This window comes from Lissotriton helveticus, chromosome 9, assembly GCF_964261635.1.
Source record: "Lissotriton helveticus chromosome 9, aLisHel1.1, whole genome shotgun sequence".
NCBI lineage: Eukaryota > Metazoa > Chordata > Amphibia > Caudata > Salamandridae > Lissotriton > Lissotriton helveticus.
In genome coordinates, this window is record NC_136070.1 from 1,127,492,626 (window position 1) to 1,127,516,848 (window position 24,223).

Below are 24,223 nucleotides of genomic sequence, written 5' to 3' on the forward strand. Positions count from 1 at the left end.
GTTAGTCTTTTGGCACAAATCCCTGCCTGCTTGCACCAGTCTAAACAATCGTGACCCAGTGAATTATCCTGCAGCTGAGAAAACTACCAAGAGCCCTGGTAGATTGCTAGCTCTTCACAAATTGCCAGTAATCTCCCTTGGAGTAGAGGAGCCACTCGTCTGCAGGCACCTAAGATGCAGAGACCGGTTTACTATGCCACTGCTCCCTGGCCAACAGACGCGGCAGTCCCCCAGGAAGAGGTACCTGTGCTCCTGAAGGTCGGATCTGTCCCCTCATCAAGTGAGAGGACACAGGCCCAACCGAAGCCACACAGGACCAATTCCCAGGGTACTGCGCTCCTTGCAACAGCCAAAGCCTGTTTTAGTTCAGTCTGGTCTCCAAAAGCACCGAGACTAAGCAGCCATTGAGGAATGTTGGCACCGCAGAGACCCACTTCAGAGTGACTCAGCAGCTCTGATTTCTGCACCCTAAACTGGCGAGACCGACAATTACAAAGCCTTAGTACACAAAGTGCTGCAAACCTTGCCCCTCTGCACCGGATTGCCACCGCCCTGGTGCCGACTTGTCCCTAGGACCCTTGAAACCCGAAGCCCCCCCACCCCCCCGCCTCCATTTGTGTGCTCCCGGTACCTTCCCCAAGTCTGCCTCTGCAGCCTGTTTGTAGGAGCCTTCCTTTCCACTAGCGTAACGCGCAAAGCTACCAACCCGACAAATACTTCTGCACCCAGGGCATGTAACGTGTAACTGCTGGTGGTACATAACTCCCATATGGAAGCATTGCTGCGAAGACTCATTTGCCGATCTGTTTTACTCACCTATGAAACTCAATATTTTAAAAGGTACTTACTTGATAACAGATTTCTTGGTATCAACATTTTTATAAAAATACGACCTAATTTTCTAAATTACTCTCAGATTTATTTTGGAGCGCATGTCTCATTTATTGCCTTTGTCAGTACAGCGAATGCTTAGCACTACCCTCTGCTACGCCTAAACTCCTCACCCTCACAACCACAAAAGAGAGCATTCAGTGTAATCATTTTTGCCTCTGTAAACCAATAAGTGTTGCCTGGAGTGTTTACACAGTGTACCTCGTTTTGGTCCAATATAAAGAGCCAGCTTCCTACAATTAGCATAATTTAGAGTGCAATTTCCTTTTTTTATGGTCTTGAAGAACTTTTACTAGTCCTGAAATGGTTAATTCTCCACTCCTTCTGCACTTGAAAGGTGTCATCCATTAGTTAATTAAAATAATTTTAAAAGAAAACGAAAAATGTATGATCTGTTGTAGATCCCTCTGCTTCATAGCAAATGCCCCCAGAGTTTAAAAGATTGCACTCTAAATAGAAAATATTCTTTTGGGGATGGTGTCTTTGTTTAGCTGTGTTCATGAGTCCAGAACTGAAAATGTTCATAGTGTCAGAATTTGCTTCTTTGTAGTTCTCTCTGAAATGATAAATACCTACCTTTTAAATTCAAAGAGGAAGCTGAAAATATAAGACCTTTTATATAATGAAGTTTCAGAACTATTTCGCTGTCTCGGACAATGCAGGATTCCTTGTAAAACATATTATCTGGAACTGGTGGCTAAGTGCCTCATTTGTTGGTCTTCAATACGTGAGGTATAAATTTAAACTTGAAAAAAGCCATATCAGCTTCTTTTGCTTTCCAGTGGCTTATGCCAACCAATGTAAAGGTAATGCATTCAAATAGATTTGCTTAAATTTTCTAAATGACATCAGCTAACACATTCTTTGAGAATAATTTGTAGGCATATCAGCACTTTTGACGCAATTGTTATACTATTCGTGCTGGTTGTGTGCCAATAACTCGCACATTACATATTTCATGATTTGTTAAATGCTCTAGAAATAAAGGGTAGGCTAACTGCTTTAATTGTTGAAATTAATTATAAAAGCATTAAAGTTTGTATTTGTTGTGCATACCTTAATAGACTGTATGTGCCCATTTTTCAGAGAGGGAGTTTGATCCTGATATACACTGTGGAGTTGTTGATGTAGAAACAAAGAAGCCCTGCACTAGGTCATTGACGTGCAAGGTTTGTGATTTTAACTTGCATATATTGCATTTGTTAATGAAAATTTAATGTTTTAAGCAGAATGTAAACCCAGATTATTTTCAGTGTCCCACTAAAACGTATATTTTTAAAACTGCAATCTTCATAGGTTGATAATGTTGTCAGTTTAGTATGAATAGCTCCTCTTCACAGTACGAGTCTTTGAGAATTCAGCCATGTTTCTGCATGCTTCCTGGTTGGTCTCTTGCTGGAAGATGGAAAAAGAAGTGGATTCGAAGGTATGAACATTGTGTCTTTGCTTACTGCAGATCTTTCTTAATGTACCAAGTATCATACTACATTGTACAGATTAATGGGTTGGGGCTAGGCTTTTTGTCTAATAGCTTTGCATGAAATTGCTGTCTCTTGCCCTTTTTATGAGTAAGAGGCGCTTCTCTGCACTTTGTCTTCCTCTTTGCTTTCCAGTCATTCTTATGTCTTTCAGAAAGATCCATATAGCAGACACATGTGGATTGAACCTTTGCACCTAAGTTTAACTGGGTAGTGTCATTTATTTATGTATTGCTCTTGTACTCTTTAGTAACATTGCCTTATTGCAAATCTTAAACAACATATTTCTCTCTGGTAGAAGAAATATACAATAAAATAAGCATACTTTTACCTTTGATAGGATTGAGTAAAAGAAAACATGCATGTGTTGGGGTCATTTTTCATGACTTCCCCCATGTAACAGACCCTTTGCACTTAATTTGGTCTTCTCTAGTGTATGGTTTTCCAACCCACCATTGCCACAATAACAGTTGAAGTACAGTTGAATTGTAACTACTGGTGTTTTTTTTTTGCTTTTTAATTTTTTACTTTTTTGAAGATAATGACGATTTTCCCCGTGCTTTACGCACATGTAAACCCTGTGGCCGTGTGTCTTTTATTGCAAAAAAACATTTTTCTTGCTGACACAGTATGGCTTTATGCAAAGTTGCCTCAGGACCATTGTGTAAATTCTGACAGTGTGAGGAATTTCACATCAGTAAGAAAACAGTGTGCGGTTTGAATGGACACTCTTTTAGTATACAACCTAAAATCTGCAGTGCCAGTCAACCAGTTGACTGCATTCAAAGTAATGTGAATCAAAAGTACATCAAAGAGATTTGGTGTACAACCATTGCACAGCCTTGATAAAACAAAAAGTGTTAACTGTTAAGGAAGGCTCTCAAAATGATTTAACCTCCTTTTCTAAATCCCGCTGAGGTAATGCCAAGCCACTGACTGACCAGCTTAGATCGGCCTGCCATTTAGGATGCTACTAATTATGAAATTGGTTCAGTTCCAACATTAGAATTGAAGGTACTGTTGCTAGTTTTGTGTAGTTTTCTGCCACATTGTCATCCATTTAGGTCACTTCTTTTGTGTTTGTCTATCTTGTTAACTCAAGCCCTTTAAACTTTTCGGCTGTAGATTTTAGGGAATCCTTGCTTTGATATGCACATCCAAGGATTCACTCGCATACTTTTCCTTTTTTCCTTCAACAGGAAACCTTTGCTACACCACATGCAATATCTCAGTTGTTAACCACACTATCACCCTTTTTTTAGCTCATATTCCTTAATACAGCGATGCCGTTTCATAGATGTTTTTCCTTTCACATTTGGGTTTTTTAACAGCACTTCCTGTTTCTAGGGCCCTTACCTGCACGTTTAATTGTTTATCACCGCATTTTGCGGGTCCGGTTCCCGGTTCTGGGTGGTGAGCTAGGAACGGGCGCCATCTTGGAGTTGGGTGAATGTTAGCAACTGCATGAGTGAGCAGTGTAGTGCTTTGGATGTCCACAGGGACTCCTATTTAAGGTGAGCACCTGTGGGATTAGCCCTTGATACCATACTAAGACACCGGAAGACTGCAATAACGCTGGGCGCTTCTGATCGCGCTCCTCTTTTTAAATACTCCCGTTTGCCTATTTTATTTATTTTAGGTTTCTTGTACCCTGTTTTTAGCGGACAGTTTCTAGGGCCCTTACCTGCACGTTTAATAGTTTATCACCGCATTTCGCGGGTCCGGTTCCCGGTTCTGGGTGGTGAGCTAGGAACGGGCGCCATCTTGGAGTGGGGTGAATGTCAGCAACTGCATGAGTGAGCAGTGTAGTGCTTTGGATGTCCAGAGGGACTCCTATTTAAAGCTCGCTCTCCCGCGCTGTGCCGGAGTCGTGCCGGAGTCGTGCCCGTCTGCGCCCCGGAGGCGGGCGGAGCGGCGGGAGACTTTGACCTAGGGCGACCGTACTCAATCGTAGCAACCATGGTCAGCTACACATCTGCGCAACTCCGGTCCCTACAAAGGGTATCGTGTGGTTGCTTCAAGGTTTTCCCTGGTCGTTATAGGGGCAAGAGCAAATGCCCTGGTTGTGGCTGGTCGAAAGGCGCTGGTCCACGGCCACCCCCTTACCGGGAGGTGGTCCCGGTGAAGCATTTCTGTAAGCTATTGAACACCAGGTCAGTGCGCAGTCACGCTCAGGAGCTCTTTGACCTCCTTACTTTGGAAAAACCGGTCTGTTTGATGCTTACTGAGACCTGGCTGGGAGCTTCCTCCAACCCGGATATCGCCTCGGCGATCCCGTCAGATTATAGCATCTACAGGCAGGACAGATCGGAAGGAAGGGGTGGCGGTGTAGCCATCGTGGTGAAGAACTCTGTTGTATGTTCTATTATTCCCACTGAGGCCATCAAAGGGTCTGAGTCCCTTGCCTTTTCTTTATCTTTGGCGCCGCATCAGTCAGTGAAAGGTTTGTTAGTGTATAGACCTCCGGGTCCAGCAGGCTCTTTTTTTTGAAGAACTTCAGTCTGTTATGCTATCGCTGGCCATGAGAGCCGATCATTGCATTCTGGCCGGTGACTTTAACTTTCACATGGACGATGTGCTGGACTCAGAAGTGATTAAATTATCTGATATCACGACACCCCTGGGCTTAGCCCCCTTTCTTTTCAAACCGACGCATGACAAAGGCCATACCTTGGATCAGGTCTTCTCTTCCTCCCCCATAGAGGTGACAGCACTTATGCCGGTTCTTTGGACTGACCATCGCCTGGTTCAGTTTTATATACTGGGCAAGGAGAAACCTCGGAGTAGTGCCCCTAGGCAGCTTGGTTTAGGGACAAGGGCGTTGCACCGGGTGACTCCAGATTTGCTGTCTAAAGCACTGTGTGAACATCCCTGCCCTCTTACGGGGGTTCTGGATAGTGACCTGGAATCCTTGCAGGCCTGGTTTGAGGATAGGCTAAATGATCTGGCCCCTTTGAGGCCTCCTCGATCATTACCCAAACTGGTTTCTACCCCGTGGTTTACTGGCGCGCTGCTTGCTTCTCGCAGGCAGTGCAAGGTGGCGGAAAGGACCTGGCGAGCCCAGTACAACCCAGAGGCAAGACTTGAATATAGAACTAGGGTCAAAGCCTATCACCGAGCCATTCTTGCTGAGAAGAAAAGCTATTTCGCCAGGAGGATCGAGGATGCCTCGAACTCCTGTAAAGAGATCTTTACGATCGTCAGGGAATATATCGCCCCGCGGTCGAATGCGGCCCAGTCTGTTCCCACTCAGAAGTGGGCGTCGGATCTGGCTTGCTTCTTTACGGCTAAAATCAAGTTGATACAGGAGTCTTTTCCACCGCGGCCGGCGGCTGCCTTGCCTGGCTCCGAGGTTGGTCCCGTTACATCGGTCTCCTCGGGGCCTGTCCTGTCAGATTTTCCGCCTATTTCAACTGCCTCATCTTTGACACTTCTGGCCAATCTCAAATCTGGATCGCCACTAGATCCATGCCCGGCCAAATTTTTGGCGAAGATGGCGGAGGTAGTTAACCCGCTGGTTAACCCTCTCCTGAATCGCTCTTTGAGCCAAGGCGAGGTCCCTTTGGCGTGGAAGCAAGCCATGGTTACCCCCCTTATCAAGAAGCCCGGTCTGGCTCCTGAGGTCTTGGCCAACTACAGGCCTATTTCTCTTCTTCCGGCTCTGGCCAAGACCCTGGAGAAGCACGTGCACAGCGTGCTCTCCAATTTTTTGGAATCTAATGATCTGCTCCATTCCACTCAGTCAGGCTTTCGCCCTAATCTGAGTACGGAGACGGCGCTGTTGGAGGTGTCTGAGGCCATCAAGGAGACGCTAGACTTGGGTGGGAGAGCTATGCTGATCATGCTCGATCTGTCGGCGGCCTTTGACACCGTTCCCCATGAGGGCTTGCGCATCAGACTTTATGAGATCGGTCTGAGGGGGACGGTGTTCAGCTGGTTTACATCTTTCTTAGCTGGTCGCCGACAGACGGTCTGGGTTTCCTCAGCCTCCGCTGAGATGCCGCCATTGGGAGTCGGAGTCCCGCAGGGCTCTGTATTGAGCCCGACTCTTTTTAACATCTTTATGACCCCTCTGGCGGCTCTGGCCGAGTCTTTCGGTGCCCAGATCGTATCCTACACGGATGACACCCAGCTGCTCTTCACCTGCCGGAAAGGGGAGGATTTTGATGGAGAGGATATCCGCGAGTGCCTTGGGGCTGTTTTCAAATGGCTCCAACTGAACAGCCTCAAGTGCAACTCAGATAAATCGGAGGTACTCTTCTTCGGCTGTCAATCCGACCCGGACTGGCAGGTGTGGTGGCCTGCGGACATGTCTCCTCCGAAGCAGTCATCTCAGCTAGCGAAGAATCTGGGGGTCAAAATTGACAACAGCTTGACCTTAAGATCTCAGATGCTCGCCCTTACGGGCACTTGCTTTGGACTTCTCCGCATGCTTCGGAAGTTTTTTCCGTTGCTTTCCGAGGATCACTGGAGCATTACGGTGCAGGCCTTGATTGGTTCAAGATTGGACTACGCTAACATCTTATATCTTGGCCTGCCCGAATACCTCCTGCAACGGATGCAGGTGGTCCAGAATGCGGCGGCGCCTGCCATCTTTGGTCTGCACAGGCGAGTTCATGTTTCCGGCCTGTTGCAGTCGCTTCACTGGCTGCCTAATCGACAGCGGATAGTCTTCAAAACTCTGACCCTCGCGCATAAGGCCTTCTATTCTACTGGGGCAAAATACCTGCAGAGGAGGTTCCTGCCATACTGTCCTTCTCGATCTCTGAGATCAGAGTCGAAGCTTCTCGCCATTGTTCCTCGTGTGAAGAGGGCCCGCCTGGGAGGTCGCTCGTTTATGCTCCGGGCCCCTCAGCTTTGGAACTCTCTGCCCCTCTCGCTACGTAGCAATCCTAACCTGCTATCTTTTAGGAAGGGCTTGAAAACCTGGCTTTTTGCCTCTTAGATTTTATCTTTTTCGTTCCCTTCTTTTTATTGTGTTGTGTTTGCCAGGATGTTAATAAAGCGCCGTGACACTCTTTTGAGTAGTCGTGCGCTATAAAAGCCACAAAATAACATAACAAATAACATAACTTCCCATTTCCCTCTTTTTGGAGTTTTTGCTAGTTTGCCCAGCAATAATGCCCATGTTACTTCTGTTGTCATTGTCTGTGAATCAGTGTGAAATTATAAATGATCTAAAATTCTCAAAGGTTGGAATCTCATAAATTGATGTGGTGGGTTTACTTAAAAAGGGTTGATGCTGTCCCATGGTTTGCTAAGTTTACACCTAACTGAATTGTCTATCGGCATTCATTACATTACATTTGTAGATTTATGTAGCACAGCTTCTCACCCGTGAGGGTGACCAGGTGCTGTCCATGGGCATGGGGAGATTAAGTGATTTGCCCAGAATCACAGGATGTTGAGCTGACGCAGAGACTCAAACCTGGATTCCCGGCTCCCAAGTCAGCAGCTCTGCCCGCTGCGCCACATCCTCCAAGATCCAGTTATAATTGTTGGAGTTCAGTAAACCTTAGTTGATATTTAAGTCCATAACTCCACTACTGGTAATGGCAGATACAGATTATTCAGAGATTTATGCTATGCCTACTTTAAAGTACTTAGATGAGTATAACATAAAAATATCACCCTTTTGGCAATAAACATCCTCGTAGGTTTGGATTACCAAGTTAAACTCTAAACTTGATCCACTACTGTAGGTTTTTGTATTATGTTCCGGAGTATTACATTTAAGAGGTTGCGCTGAAAAACAATGGAAAATTGCATCCATCTTTAGTGTTGACTGTGCACTATTTACCATTTTCCTCAGGTATTTACACAAGAGGAAGCCATCTGTTGGGTGAATCGCTATTTATGAAAAGCTAATGAATAGTTTTTTGCCTGCCATCAAGGAACACATAATATTTAAGAATGTCTCTGAAGACATGACTCGAGTATTGTATTCATGCGATTCTGAAAGTCTAAAAACATAGCGCTCCTTGACTGTACAGCAGATTTACTTACAATCATCACCTTTCTGTATGATCTACAGTTTGAAGCTGTGATGAAGCAATACTGAGGATATGTTCCTCTGGAGTTCATACTAGAGTGGCAAACGTAACCGATAAAGAAGTCATCCATTTATTGAGAAGAGATGCAAGTGATGCTTAAACATTGGCTGTACTATTTAGAGGGAGAGATGGTAATCCAAAGCCTCACTACATAAGCCAAAATACGAATTTTTGGCACAACTGAACGATTAAGAGAACCCATCAATAGAGGGGACTTACTCTACTAAGGAAATGTTTCCTGCCAAATAGTGGTATCTGTGCCTGAACTACTACTACTCCTCTGTTGATCGGCAGTGCAGCCTTGCCTTTCTGCTGCAGACATTTTTCCAGTAGGTTTCAGACTAGGGGGGCTGCTTTCAGAGAAGTGTGAGCTGCCATGACCCCAGCCGTGCCCTCATATCCTCTAGTTATGACATTCATCATTGTTCGGATGGCTTGAAAATGTTTGCAAGGGTGATGTCCAGTCAGGCTCTATTGATCGGTCTCAAGCCAAATGCTTTGGTTGATCTGTATTTCTGAGTTTTTGTTTTTCAGAAGTTGATCTAATTCTATTGCCCTCCTGATATCAGTCTTCAAATACACTTTTTCTCATTGCATAGGGAGCAGATGGGCAAAGAGGATCAAACCGTGTTATATAGCTCCTATATATCCTTATATCGTGTTAAGTTAGCATAGGTACATTTGAGATTTAAACGCCATTTTTCCTTTCTTGCAACTTCTGCACACGACCCTTAATTGTTGACTTAGCTTTCAACCTAGTGGTTTGCCGTGGTGTATGTGAGAATAATATGTTATTGCTCTGATATCAGCTTTGTTTAATAGAACATGTCTGCACGGAGAGTGCTGAAGTTTCAGGAGCAACACGATATGGAATTGTTATGAGGTCTGATCTCCACGCCTTCATAGTCATAACACAAGTGCAGCCTTTGCCAACTTGGGCTTGAGGCGGGATTGATATTGCTTTGCACGAGAATTGTTAACACACTTGATGCGGTGCACATGCAGAGAGAGCTGGTGTATGCTGATGTGATTCCTTCATGCTAGGACACTAAGGTATGGGCCCGCCCTAAAACAACCCAAAGAGACCTTCTTAGCTAATAATATAGTATATGTGTTAGGGAGGGTGAGATATAAGTGTTGTTAACTCTTATTCATTACAGCATGGTAACATGCTGTCACCATTCGCCTTTTATGCCTTAGTAACTATGCTGGTAATTTTGCTACTGATAATAAGTATACTTGTATTATCTAAGATACTGCACCTGAGAAGACGGCATTAGTAAATAAACATTTCAAATGCACATGTGTCTTCTTTACTCCATGTTCTGGTTTGTAATGATAATATAACGAAAGAGTGTTCATGAGTTCCACGTACCCTGAGGTACTGTAAGTTCATGTTCTGGTTTGTCTAAACATTGGGAGTTTGATATGTCCAATGATACACTGTAGCTAGCTCGGTAAGGGGTGAGTTGGTTGCTAAGGTAAGTTTTGGGACACCCTAATTTGCCGAGGTTCCACTCCTCTGTGCACAGTTCTGTGTGAGAACAGAAACCCTGCGACAACCGCTAAAGTCTTTCTCCCAAAAGTTTAAGATTATTTAAATCTTACACAGTCTATTCAAAGATTAGTGTGGTGCAGTTGTGCCTCACATTAAATGGTGAACTTGTAGCTGTGAACAATGAGTATTTAATCTTCGAGGAGGTAGAGAAGGAGCTCCTCTCTTTTGCAGCTATGCACTACACAGTTTAGCGTAGGGACATTGATCGTCAAGGAATTGGGGCATCTGTTGCACTAGTCATTAACCTTAAAAGTTCAGTTGTGTATTTGACATGCTTTTGGAGACTGCAACACCGACTTGTTTATCTAAAAACAAGATAGGCAGACTTTTGTTTTGGTTTAGAAAGTGTGGACTGTCCTTGAAGAGCAATATCTATACTAATATTGCACATTTAAGAACCCAAGATGTTGGCCTCCGCGATAGCCAGGTATTAGAGGTGGCCTGATTACGTGTCTACAGTGTTATGGTTTATGGATGAAGACATCACAATAAGCTGTTAAGTGGTGTATATATATTTTACCACAGGTCATATCCTCACGCATTGCATAACAAGCACTGTTTTCATTAGTCTGGTCCCTTCTATGACTGATGCTCTACCTCCATTAATTTTATGATCAATTCTTGCTTTAAACAACATTTACCATATTGGATAAAATATTGTGAGTGCTGCCACCTACTATTTAGATTAACACCGTAGTAATATGAAAACACCTAACACCATTCCTCCACTTTTTTGGTCTTTTTTGGTTTGTACAGACTGAAAAGTTGCACTGCTTTAACCCAATTTAGGTCTAGCTCGATCTTCTTAAATAAAGGACAATGTCAAAGTCACCTTGAAAGTTGCTTAAGTGCAACTACAAGGGTGTGATGTAATGGACATTTACTCTGTGAGGTTTCTACAGTTATTAGATTCATCTTTTTGCACATCATGAGCAGGAAGAAACTTCTGTTTTAGTGAGCTGCAGTTGAATGTTTTTAATGTGCTACAGTTTACAGCCATCAGGTATGAAACTTTTAGGCAGTGGCAATCCACATAGATACTGTATGTCAATATACTCTTATTCCCTGACCCTTTGCATTCTCGGTGTTGTGGGTACCCTGCCGCCAGTAGGAAGTGCTGGAAACGGCATGTAAGTATTGCAATTAAGATTACTTGGTTGACAGAGCACAACCCAAACAAGTTACTAAAGTGACTTCAGTGAGTCGACAGTTCAATAAACAATAATAGCACAAATCCAATAGTATGCGTAGCCAAAATATTTTAATTCTTAAGTCATCAATGTTGACCCGTCGAGACAAGAAACAAGAACAGCCGACACGCGTTTCGTCTTGAGACGACTTTTTCAAGGCTAAGATCAACACTTAGTGTAGAGACTTGTTGTGTGATGACGCTTGTAGGGTAGTGTTTAGAACGATTCGTATATTTGCCCGGGTACTGGATCAAAATAAGGGGAGTATATCTCACAGACCGATATCAGCAGTGTGGGTCAGAAACGTCCAAACAGTACAAGGCCCTTCCCGACGTTACATTCGTAAATAAACAGCAGTTCAAATGATTCAAACAAGTATAATGGATAGTGTGTAGGGGGAACGTCAAAAGATGTCCTCACTTAGTAATGTACTTCTAACGCTCCCAGGCCCAGGTAGCTTGTCCGGTAAAGCAACCTTGGTCTTGTCAGATCCCGCCACGAAAGCTTGTTAAGTATTGCAGATGCTTGCCTCTAACGAGGTATACATCTTCCGAGTGTCTGCGCACCTTAACCACTCTGTTTCTACTCCGTGATATGCATCTCTGTCCTCTTCTCCATTAAATTGGAGTAAATAATGCTTCAGTGCTCTGCTTCGAACCACAAATGCCACATCAACTGTTTGCAGGAAGTGCTTTGCATTACCTTGGTGGGGAGGGAGGAGGCAAGGGTTGTACAGTCACCTGGTGCACACCTGAGCAGCTCTGTGAGGGCCCTAAAAAAAATCACATCGCCTGCAGGAAATAAGGATGCACAAATTCTCCAGTATTAGGGGTGTCTTTCATAGATTCACATGCCTGAATCATTCCCCGTCGTCGGAGTAGGAGTCCCACGGTATATAAAAAAGCAATAATATGCCATAAAATATATAGCAAATGTCAGAAATACCAAACCAGGAAGTAAGTAGCACCAGCTACAGTAGAAAAAACTTCCCCACTCCTGACTATCTTAGTCATTATGTGTTAGTCCAAACTGCAGCCAATCAGGCGACAGCACCCACCAGAATGTTCTCCTCAGAGGCTCAGGCTCTCAGATTTTCTACCGCACGTCGTGTGAAGGGAGTCTCCCTGAGCTCTGCTCAGTTTTTTCTTCAAGACTAGTATTTTCTTCAGACTTTTCAAATGTCTACTTCTAAATCACTGTTCAGGTCCTGTGATTCTTGTGGGAAACTTAGGTTATTCAAAGAAGATCCCCACAAGAAATGTTTATATTGCCTTTATCCTGACCATAAGGCAAAGGAGTGCAAGATCTGCCGGACCTTTCCCCCTAAGACCATCAGGGACAGAGAAGGACGACTGCTGTTGTGGCTTAACAGACTAAAAGACAAGTACGACCCTTTGTCTAAGGTAGGAAGCATTGCCTCTGGTTCTTCTCGTATTTCCAGTAAGAAGAAGGCTGGAGCTGAAGTGTCATCTCCCAGGGCGAAAGTGGCAAAAGAGGCCCAACCTTTTCTGGATTCTTCTGGACCTAGTGTTTCAAAGAAGCTTCTTCCATCTGTTAGGATGGATAGTGCGTCCGCTAAGAAGACTGGGAAATCTACAGTTCCCAAGAAATCTTCACAGTCTATGCCTCCTCAGTTGCCACCTTTGACAATGTCAACGTCAAAAAAGGAGTGTTTCCTCTCATGTGGCTACGTCTACCACCTGCACTATGACTTTCTCATCTCCTCAACCAGCTCTAGTGATGTCTTCAGCTTCTTCACCTACGCTGGTTCATGTTCAGATAAGGCCTATCTCGTCGTCGAAGATAGTCCCGTCGACGACGGCTAAGGTACCGTCGACGAGCTCCTCATCTAATATCCTAGTGTCGACGGGCGGTTCCCTGTCGACGATGAAAATGGTGCCGCCGACGATGCTCTCGTCGACGAAGCTCTCGTCGACGGCGTTACCGTCGCCGACGAAATCCTTGTCGACGGCTAAATCAACGTCGACGAAGTTACCGTCGACGACACCGTCGACGAAGTTACCGTCGACGACCCCGTCGACGAAGTTACCGTCGACGACCCCGTCGATGAAGATATCATCCAGACAATCGTCGACGACGAAGATAGATCAACCGTCGACGATGGTTCTGTCGACGAAGAAAAAGGTTCCGCATCAAGAGACAGATTCGTCGAGGACGGAGGTGCATCCGTCGACGCCACCATTGTCAAGCTGCACTGCTTTACAAGTCTGGTCAGCACACCCATCTGGAATACCGTTGCCCTCACCTGCAACTACAGCTACGCTGTTAAAGAAACGTGCTGATAATGAGGTCATCCCTTCTACGCTCGTAGTGCCAGAGAAACTTTTGGATTCTGATGAAGAGGGTTCTTATGAGGATGAGAATTTTGGAGTGGCCAGAAGTCCGTCTGACCTCCGGATTAAGATTCAGGACGGTGATACGGAAGAAGACATACAAGAAACAGAGCCTTTGTCACAGGAGAACCGGCCCGCTTCCGGCATGCCAATGCCTGAGGAATTATTTCGCATTTGCAATTCATGCTCCGCGACTACTATAGGCGTTTTCCGCCTTCAGAGTCAGGTGATTCTCAGGTGTCTACGCCAAGGCCTAAAACAGCGACGCCGCTTTCAAAGCAGACACTGCCAGTTGGATCTGAGCCACTGGAACAAGGACGTACAGCATTGCCTGTGTCTGAAGTCATAGCTCCTCAAACAGGGGATGAGGAGTACTCTGATAATGAGGAGCAGGAGGAAGGAGAATTGGATAATAAGTCTGAATCGTCGGAGTATGAGGATTACAATGCAAACACACCCTCTCCGGCAGAACCAAAAACATCTGAGTAACCTCCTGTGGACATTGCCTCATTCCACAAGATCATGGATAGAGCAACAAAGAGGTTCTTGATACCTATGGAGTCGAAACAAGATGAATGCTTCTTATATGACTTCAAGTCTTCGCAACACAAACAGAGTTGGACCATTCCAATCATTGAGTTCATATGGAAGGAAGGACTGAAGATCATGTCCAAACCTAACTCTTTACCAGCGGTGCTCCCGAGAGTGGACAAAAAATATAGGGCGCCTAATTCATCTCCAGCATGCCTCATTGGGCAAGCGAAAGCAGACTCTGTGGTAGCACAGGCAGCGCAAAAGATCTTCTAATCCATCAGCTCAGGTTTCTGTGCCGCCAGACAAAGACGGGAAACGTCTTGATTCAATCGGGAAAAAAGTTTCTACAATTGCAGCTACGACTATTAAAGTCGCAAACTCTCTGGCCATATTAGGCAGATAAGAGAGGCAGATGTGGTCGGAAATCTTGCCGTATGTGGACAAACTTCCTGAGCCAGATCGAGCGGAAGCAAAGAAAATCCTTCAAGAAGGAGAGTGCGTCTCATCTGAGATGATTGATGCTGCAGTGGACGTGGCTGCCACAGGTTTTCGCCAGCTAGCAGGTGCAGCTGTTCTCAGGAGACAAGGATGGTTAAGAGCAACGTCTTTTAGACAGGAGGTCCAAACAAGGATTATAGATATGGCTTATGATGGAGAGCATTTATTTGGAAAGCATGTAGACGATGCGCTGGAAGCCATCAAGAAGGATACGGATACAGCACGTTCGCTAGCCACACTACAGTACAGGAAGTCTTCCTTTCGTGGAACAAGAGGAAGAGGGAATTTCTCTAATAGAGGAAATTATAACCAACAGCGCTCCTATACTTCCAACCAGGGAAACCAAAGATACCAGCCATATCGTCAACAGGCTTACGGACAAAGAAGGGGACATTTTTCTCAGTCTAGAGGAAAATCCAATTATCGTGGAAGAGACAATAAAAAGTGAGACGCATCCTGCCGCCACTTTGCCCCAACCCAAACCAAATTGGAGGAAAAATATCCCAAAATTACTTAAATTGGTCCAAGATTACCACGGACAAATGGGTTTTAGGTGTGGTGGCCAGAGGTCACATTTTGGAATTCGTAAAAACTCCTCCAAATTGTCCCCCAAGAGGACCTCCTCCAACACATCTCAAGGAGCTGTTTGCCCAGATCAATATTATGATTAGAAAAGGAGCAATAGAGAGGGTGCCTCATCATCAAAAAGGGAAAGGTTTTTACTCAAGATTTTTCCTTATTCGCAAGAAGTCGGGGGAATGGCGACCCATTCTCGACCTGCGTGCCCTCAACAAATTTCTCAAAAAACTGTAATTCAGGATGTTAACACTGCAGGAAATCCTCCATTTTCTTTCGGCGGGAGAGTTTATGGCAACACTCGACCTTCAAGACGCCTACTTCCATGTTCCAATTTTTCCCAGGCACCGGAAGTTTCTAAGGTTCAGAGTGGCTGGCAGGGACTTCCAGTTCAGGGTTCTTCCCTTTGGACTTTGATCGGCCCCCAGAGTGTTCACAAAGATGCTGGCCCCGGTGGCAGCCCACCTTCGATTGCAATCAATACAGATATATCCGTATCTAGACGATTGCCTTATCAAGGCCAGTTCTTTCAACATGGCAAAAACTCACATTCAAAAGACTCTGTCACTGATGCAAGACCTGGGTTTCACAGTGAACTTCCAGAAATCACGCCTAACGCCAGCAAGGAGAAAGACTTTCTTGGGAGCGACATTAGACACCAAGCTCGTCCAAGTATTTATCTCAAAGGAGAGACAGGAAAAGATACAACGGCTGGCTGCTGCACTGTTGTTAAAAAGCTGCGTTTCAGTGCGCATGTTCAAGTCCTTCATGGGAATGATTTCTTCCTGCATTCTTCTCACCCCCAATTGTCGTCTTCTGATGAGGCCCCTGCAGGAGGAGCTCAGTCACCAGTGGATTCAGGTGTCAGGGTCCTTCGAGGATATCATAAACATCACACCACGAATGCGAGAAGCGATTCAATGGTGGAGCCAAGGTTGCAACATACAAGTGGGATGCTCTTTCCTCACGGAAGTGCCCAGGTTCATAGTAACAACAGACGCGTCAATGACAGGATGGGGTGCACACCTCCAGGGCATGACGGTCAGCGGCAAATGGGACAAAATCCAAATGAAATGGCACATAAACAGGCTCGAATTGCACGCCATCTTTCTAGCCCTGAAATCCTTTCAGGCAACCCTAGAAGGTGCCACAGTCTTGATCCGGACAGACAACACCACCTGCATGCATTATCTAAACAAGCAGGGGGGCACGAGATCAGCCCGGCTGTCGCACCAGGCACAAGAGATTTGGAATTGGGCCCTGACTCACAATATCCATCTGTCAGCTGTCCATGTCCCGGGAGTCGCGAATGTGTTAGCGGACTCTCTCAGCAGATCCGCAGGTTGCACCCACGAGTGGGAACTACATCAACCATCTCTAGACCGCATCTTTCAGACATGGGGGCATCCGGATCTGGACTTGTTTGCGACGCATCAGAACCGGAAATGCCCATACTTTGCAAGCTGGGTTCCCCACAAGGACTCATGCGGGGATGTCCTTTCGATGAGTTGGTATCAAATATTCGCTTACGCTTTTCCACCGATACCACTGATTCCGAAAGTCCTCAAGAAGATGAAGAAGCAACCATGCCGGTTGATCCTGATTGCTCCACGATGGCCCAGACAATACTGGTTCACCGAGCTGCTCCTTCTATCGGAATGCAATCCGATCCAACTTCCTCGCATTCCGCATCTTCTCTCTACCCACGAGGGCAAGGTGTATCATCCGGACCCGGACCCGAACTCGCTGAAATTGTCGGCTTGGCTCCTCAGCACATGGAATTTGCACACTTAAACATTCCGCAGGATTGCCAGGAGGTGCTGGCGAAGGCCAGAGCTCCATCTACGATCAAGACCTACAGACTTAAGTGGAGACATTTCTGTGCATGGTGCCAGTCTAATGGTCTTCATCCCATTCATGCCAAGCCAGAGCTAATTCTACCATTCTTTTTGCTCTTGGCCAGATTGGGTTTGGCACATTCTACTCTTAAGGTCTTCCTGGCTGCCATTTCTAGATATCGTCAAGATGGATCAAATTCTTTGTATTCTGTACGGATTATACAACAGTTTTTCCAAAGGATTGTTTCGTATGTTTCCGCCTGTGCGGAAACCTCCTCCTACATGGCATCTGAATGTCGTACTAACTCAGCTCATGCGTCACCCTTTCGAACCAATCCATAAGGTGGACCTGAAATTTGTGACATGGAAAGTGTCGCTGTTACTAGCTTTAACATCTGCTAGAAGGGTTAGCGATATTCAGGCTTTCACATCTAGATCACCTTTCATCCAATTTAACACTGACTCGGTAGTACTACGTACTAATCCATCGTACATGCCAAAAGTGCCTTTGGATTTTCATTTAAATGAGCCGGTTGTCCTCAAGACTTTCTTTCCAGCCCCGCAGTCTCCAGCTGAACGAACACTGCATTCGCTGGATATTAGGAGATGCCTCAAATGTTACCTCTCAAGAACATCTACCATCCGCAAGACGGACCAGCTGTTCGTGGCTTATGGACGGCAGCGCTAGGGCTGTGCAGTTTCAAAACAGACCATTGCTAGATGGGTCTCCTCTACAATTGGACTTTGTCATCAACAAGCCGGTAGGCCCTTACAGGCCTTGCCAAGAGCGCATTCTACAAGGGCGGTTAGCTCTTCCACTGCCCTTTTTGCTGGTGTGCCGCTTCGACAGATCTGCAGAGCTGCTACGTGGTCTAGCAGGCACACTTTTACTAGACATTACTGTCTAGATTCAGCAGACGATGCAGATGCTTCGGTTGGAAGAGCAGTGCTGCGTAATCTTTTCAAATAAGGTGAGCCTCTGTTTCCACCTCCTCTTCTATGCTCTTTAGACGTTTTGTCAGATGTTGATGATTTTTGTTTACATGTATACTGTATATATATATATATATATATATATATATATATATATATATATATATATATATGCCATTCTGACGTCTACGAGCATTATGTTGGGAGTATTGCTTACTATTCTGATTCAGGCATGTGAATCTATGAAAGACACCCCTAATACTGGAGAAGAACAATAGTTACTTACCTGTAAACAGGTGGTTCTCCAGTATTGGTGTCTTTCATAGATTCACATGCAACCCGCCCACCTCCCCCCAGAGACTCACTCGGACATTATGGGGTTTCACTCCTGTGCGAGAAAATCTGAGAGCCTGAGCCTCTGAGGAGAACATTCTGGTGGGTGCTGTCGCCTGATTGGCTGCAGTTTGGACTAACACATAATGACTAAGATAGTCACGAGTGGGGAAGTTTTTTCTACTGTAGCTGGTGCTACTTACTTCCTGGTTTGGTATTTCTGATATTTGCTATATATTTTATGGCATATTATTGCTTTTTTATATACCGTGGGACTCCTACTCCGACGACGGGGAATGATTCAGGCATGTGAATCTATGAAAGACACCAATACTGGAGAACCACCTGTTTACAGGTAAGTAACTATTGTTCTTCTGCATCATCTTTACCAAAGTATTTGGTTTGTTTTAGGTGGAATCATTCTCATGGACTAGGAAAAGATATTAAATGTGCTCCAAACAGTTAGTTTCACATTCAGATCCAGTTTCCAATCCCCCCTCGAGCTAACTTCGCAAGCAACATTGCAGACTTCATCAGCGTTGCAGAGCCCTGCCATAGCGCCAAACACATCTTAGATCCCATCTTCGCATCCTTGGGCAGCATTGCGATCAACATTCAAGACCTGTCACTTGGACAGACCACTCCATAGTCCGTTTCACAATCTGCATACCCCTAACACAGAAGAACCCTCACGGTGGGCCCAACACAGTGACATTGGAACAGCTTAACAGAGGCTGTTTGGGCAAAACCAAACGTGTACCCACGGGTCTACTGACACGCAACATTGAAATCTTCAGCAAGTGCATCACCAACAGTGCCAACAATCTGCCTCCATGAAACGAAGCCACTCCGCAGAAACTAGAACACAAGGCAGCTGGTACATGGAAGACCTCAGAATGACACTGCAAACAAATGGAACGCAAATGGAGAACCAGCAAAGAGAAAGTGGGAAAAGTATTTCCGAGCCACCCAGAGAAGGTACCACCAGTTAATCTGAGACACTAAGAGGAAGGCCCTAGTAAAAAAAAAAAACTAAAGCATCAACAGCGGCAAATAAATCTCCGCAATTGTGAAAGACTTCACCACACCCAAATGCTAATAGCAGGCCAGAAATGTAGTGGGTGTACAAAGTTCTTTCAAGTCTCCTGTACATATTAACCGCACCTCAGGTTTTCTTGAGGCTGTGGCCTCTAGGTCCTTCTTGGTCATCATAGCTACACAACCATTGGGGATTTCAGGCAGTAGAAAAAAGTCCCACCAAATCTATTGTGCCAGGAACGGAAGCTTTGTGTTTCAGAAATTGAAGACTCTTAAGATATGCTACTGTTAGTCAATGATTAATTTATAAAAGTATTTTGTATGCTTTTACTTTAGATACTGCTTATAGGCTCACAAAACATCGGTGGCACAGACCATATCATGAGCTATTGAGTGAAATGTGGCAACCATGGGTGTTATTTATAGGTTGCCGGGGGTCACATCTGTAAAAACCGTAGCTTGCTCCACCTTTGCCACAGCTTTTAAAACCCCTGGCCTGAGAGGGGACCATAACGGTGCGAAGGACTCAAGGGTGTCTCGGCCTGAGGGACTTTAGGGCTCCTCCCTCCTTGTTTTCTGCCATTTTTATTACACCAATTGAGAGTAATAGGTTAGTTTGTAGTATGTGTGACTTTAGATAACCCTTCTCTGCTTAATACTGCCATCTAGTGTTGGGCTCGGACCTTGCAAGATGTTTTTGATGGAAGAAGTATTTTTGAGTCGCAAGGTACCCTATGGCTTCTCCCTTAGTTGGCAATGCGCATGTGCACCGACTCCATTGTTAGATTGTTTTTTCCACCATCGCGTTCAGATGCATACAGATGGGGCCACTTCACCCAATGTGTTTCAAGTTCTCCGTTTCAACCCCGCGCGGTGCAAAGATTGATTGCCGTTGTCGAGAAAAACACTATCTTCATCTTTATTTAGTTTCCACACTCTTTTGCAGACGCCTTGAAGACCGCAGGAGAAGACCAGTCTCCCGGTAGAATGAGAGGCACTGATGGGAAAGAAATGACCACCCCTTTATAAAATGCCCTAAGTGTGATGGAAATTCCCCTCGACTGATCTGCACTGGGGGTGTTATTTGTGTTTTTCTCTATACTGCAAAGACACAGAGTACACCTACTGTTTATCTTTTCGCTGCAAGAAAAGCAGCAGCAATCCACAGATACCGGATATCTTCAGCAATGTTAACCCACTCCGCATTGAGGAAGAAGAGGAGGGTGATGAAGAATTGCCTGCACAAGAGTTCAGCCCAGAGATCATCTACTTCAGTGAATCCAAGCCAAAAGAGGAGGAGGAGGAAGAAGGAGCACTTTCCACCTTTACAGTCTTTCGAATGAGTGCATGCCGAGGTGCTGAAGTGCAGCTGGACCGAAACGTTGAGCCTCATAAGAGACTGCACATCAAGGCAGAGCACCGCCCCTTGAAGGGCCAAATTTCCTGGCCAGGTTTCAAGACTGTGCCATAATCAAGGTCTCTCCAGCGCGCCACGCTCTGGTCAGCGCCTGAGTAAGGCATCCAAGCTGAAACCAGACTCATCTGAGAGCCGGGAGTCCCAATAACCTTCCAGCGCCCAAAAACTAGCACACTTCCCAAAGTTGAAAGCACCCATCAGCACTGGTACAACCTTTTACACCGAAGCCAACACCAGCCCCAAAAATGGCCTCTGAAAATGCCATTGAGGTATAGACAGTCTTCCACTGGCCCTGATAGTTCCAAATACCAGTCCTAGATAGACTGCAAGAAGAGATGGATGAAAGACAGAAGTGCATTTTCATTCATCCGCAAACAGTAAAAATCACCTCCAGAAACACAAAGGCCTCTGAGCCTTTTCTAAAGAAGAGGAGGCTAACTTTCGAGCAGGAGCATGCCCAGACACTCCTTCAGAGCCTCCTCCCCAACCAAAGAGGCTCAGGAGCACAACCACACAACTTCGTCTTTTACACCACATCCACAATATCTGCCTCTACCTATTCGCGATCACTCCCTTCACATTCCCCAGCGGGATCTTCACAATCCTACTCGGTTACAGGCAGCTACAGACCATATACCACCCTCACCCCTTCCATTGATTACGAGCCACAATTTTCTCCTCTGCCTACAAAGACCCGTGGACGGTTTACAATGTAGATCATCCAGCAAATATACACACAGAGCTAATCCCACTTACGACGTCAGTACCAGATTACCGTTATATACCATTGGGTAGTACAGCAAACTGCATCATACCACAAAGCATATATACATACCATCCCCGAGTTGCAGTACTCCTTGTAGAAGCGCTTTCACAGTTCGAACGCTCTATGCGATTCCCTCCAATGCTCAAGTCTGCCACAGACACCTTCAAACAGCCTTTCAGGACCTGGGTCCTGCTCACCCTCCCCGAGGAGCAGGCCTTCTTCATAGGAACACTGTCTGCACACTCCAAGCAATTCCTTCCACTGCTTAAGGCTGCCACCGGCACCTTCAAGTCCAAGAGTGGAGAAAAAGTACAACCTTTTTCCATCAGACCCAATTTTTATATCAACTATTACATTCCTCCGTGCTCTCCAATGGTGCACACTGCCCATAAATGTGCTGCTTCACAGGCCACAGAGGGTGACCCCCATACTCTAAGATAAAGAGAACAAGAGAATTTTTGGTGCAGGAAAAAGGGAAGCAGTGTGGTCCACCACACAATAGCAGATCGCTTATTCCATGAACCGATATCATAGTGGGATGAGATGGGTTTGCTACAACACCTTCCAGAGTACTTTAGGAAGACAGGGAGGACATTGTTGCCAAAGGCAAAATCATTTCAAGTGCCAACATTTGGTGTATGTTGATGTTGCGGATACAGCAGCTATTAAAGTTAACACCTCTGTAATTCTATGAAGACATTTGTGGCTCTGTATCCAATTTTAAGTCAAAAGTACAACACCACCTCATTAATTTACATTTTGATGGTGAGCACTTCTTCGGACCACAGGTTGATCAAATGTTAGCATAAAAAAAAAAAATACAGAAAACGCCCTTCAAATACCATCCAACTTTCGTAAGCAGCAGTACAGGTGTGCTGCAAAAGTCCGTTCCCCATAACATCTGCAGTAATTCCAATGACTGCAGTAGTCGTACCATCAGCAAGGCGTTGGGGCTATCCAAAAGAAACATATTGGGGTACAACCTCCCACAAGGGCAGGGACCGGGGTTCGCTTACCAAAGGGGCCTTTATCTCCAAGCATTGACTTATCACAGCACTCTAATAACACATCAGCTGCATGGGGGAGGTTACAGAGGTATCTGAAAAAAACAGCTAGTTATAGATTCCTTACCTTAGAATTACCCCCAGGCGCCAGACTGGATCTGGAAATTTTTTTTGTCAGCAGTACCTTTGCGCGTCGGAAGGTGGTGTCGGTCGGCTCTGCGTCAGTCGTTGGCATTGTGTCGCCGGGATGACGCTGCGATAGCTACTTAGACGCCGCCCTCACGGCCTGGACCAGATGCCCAAAAGGTCGTCGGAAAGGGGTTCATTAAACGGTAGCAGGGGGTCAGAAGAGCTCGCTTGCAGTTGAAGCACCTCTGTCAGGAGGTTAGTCCTGACCGCCACTGTAGGAGCTCGAGGTTGAGAGCCTCGGACGTCCTATGCAACACCACTGCATACGACTCCCCCTCCTCCGTAGCCACGGTAGGAGAAGACAACATGCCAAGGTGTCCAGACCACTGGCATCCCCCAGTTCCTCTCTCCAGTCCTGTTCACTGTCCAACTGGTCAGTATGATGGTCACCTGACCCCTCCCAGTCCTCATACTCTGGGTGCCAAACTGGCCTAAAAGGGACCCCAGGAGTGAATAGGGGTACAAAACACCTCTTGGCGCCGGACGATGCCGGCCTGGGTTCACATCGGGATGGAGGCAGGGGTCGACGCTGGCCGGGGGCATGACCGGCGACGAATGCAGTAGCGGAGCCGGAGAAAAGCGGCACCAGTGTAATAAGGTCAACCTCGATCCAAGGGGGGCCTGCAGCGCCAAGGCCGTTGTCAAAGGCCTAGGTCCCCCAACCTAGTCTGTGGGGCCCGAATGCGCGCTGGTGGATTCGGGCTGCCGTAAGATGGCATGCATCACTTCGTAGAAAGCGCAAAGCTGGGTAGGAGTCGCTCTGGGTCCCAGGAAGGGAGGAAAGCTCGGAGCCGACCCTACGGGCTCCGCACGTGGAGCCGCGGGAGGGGTAAGGTCCACATCCCTTGTCGCATCAGCCGACTGACGGAGTAGTCTAAGAACGATGATGCTTCTTCGACTTCTTCTTGTGCTTCAACTTACCTGACCCAGAGTGCGAAGACTTAGAAGTTGAGTGGTGATGTCTCTGCGGCCAGTCCCTCGACCTCCCTCGCAACCTCGAATGGCGTGGAACCGACTGACGGCGCTCAAGAAGCTTTCGGGACCGCTTCCGCAAAGCCTTTGGAGCCATGGACCGGCAGTTGTAGCATGACTTAGGGTCGTGGTCGCACTCCTGGCAAAAAAGGCACACGCGGTGCGGATCCGTAACCGACATCAGTCGAGAACAGGATCCGCAAGCCTTGAAGCCGGGCATCCCTACGTGCACCAGGAGTCGTAGGACTAAAAAAAGACATTGACAAAAGTCGCTAAAAAGGTTCAGTCAAAAAGTGACTGGAGGTACCTCTCTCTCCGGATCTGCGCTGACTGGGGCGCAAAAAGAAAGAACTGACTTCAGCACGTGAGAGCGGCGTCTAAGTAGCTATCGCAATGTCATCCCGGCAACACGACACCAATGACAGACGCGGAGCCGACCGACACCACCTTCCAACGCGCAGAGGTACTGCTGACGAAAAAACTTTCCAGATCCAGTCTGATGCCTGGGGGTAATTCTAAGATAAGTAATCTATACCTAACCTATGTTTCTTACAGATATATCGTTACCGAAGGTAAGTAACTTGTTCTTCTCACCCTTTGG

General features: G+C 46.1%; 1 protein-coding gene across 1 annotated transcript in view; it reads left to right on the top strand.

Annotated features, from left to right (window-relative positions):
• The window catches only part of ATXN7 (ataxin 7), a 371,238-nt gene that overhangs the window by 242,664 nt on the left and 104,351 nt on the right, over positions 1 to 24,223 (top strand). Inside the window, exon 6 of the mRNA XM_078661542.1 lies at positions 1,978 to 2,060. Within this exon, the coding sequence (XP_078517668.1) occupies positions 1,978 to 2,060 (83 nt within the window). The remainder of the gene's footprint in view (positions 1 to 1,977; positions 2,061 to 24,223) is intronic.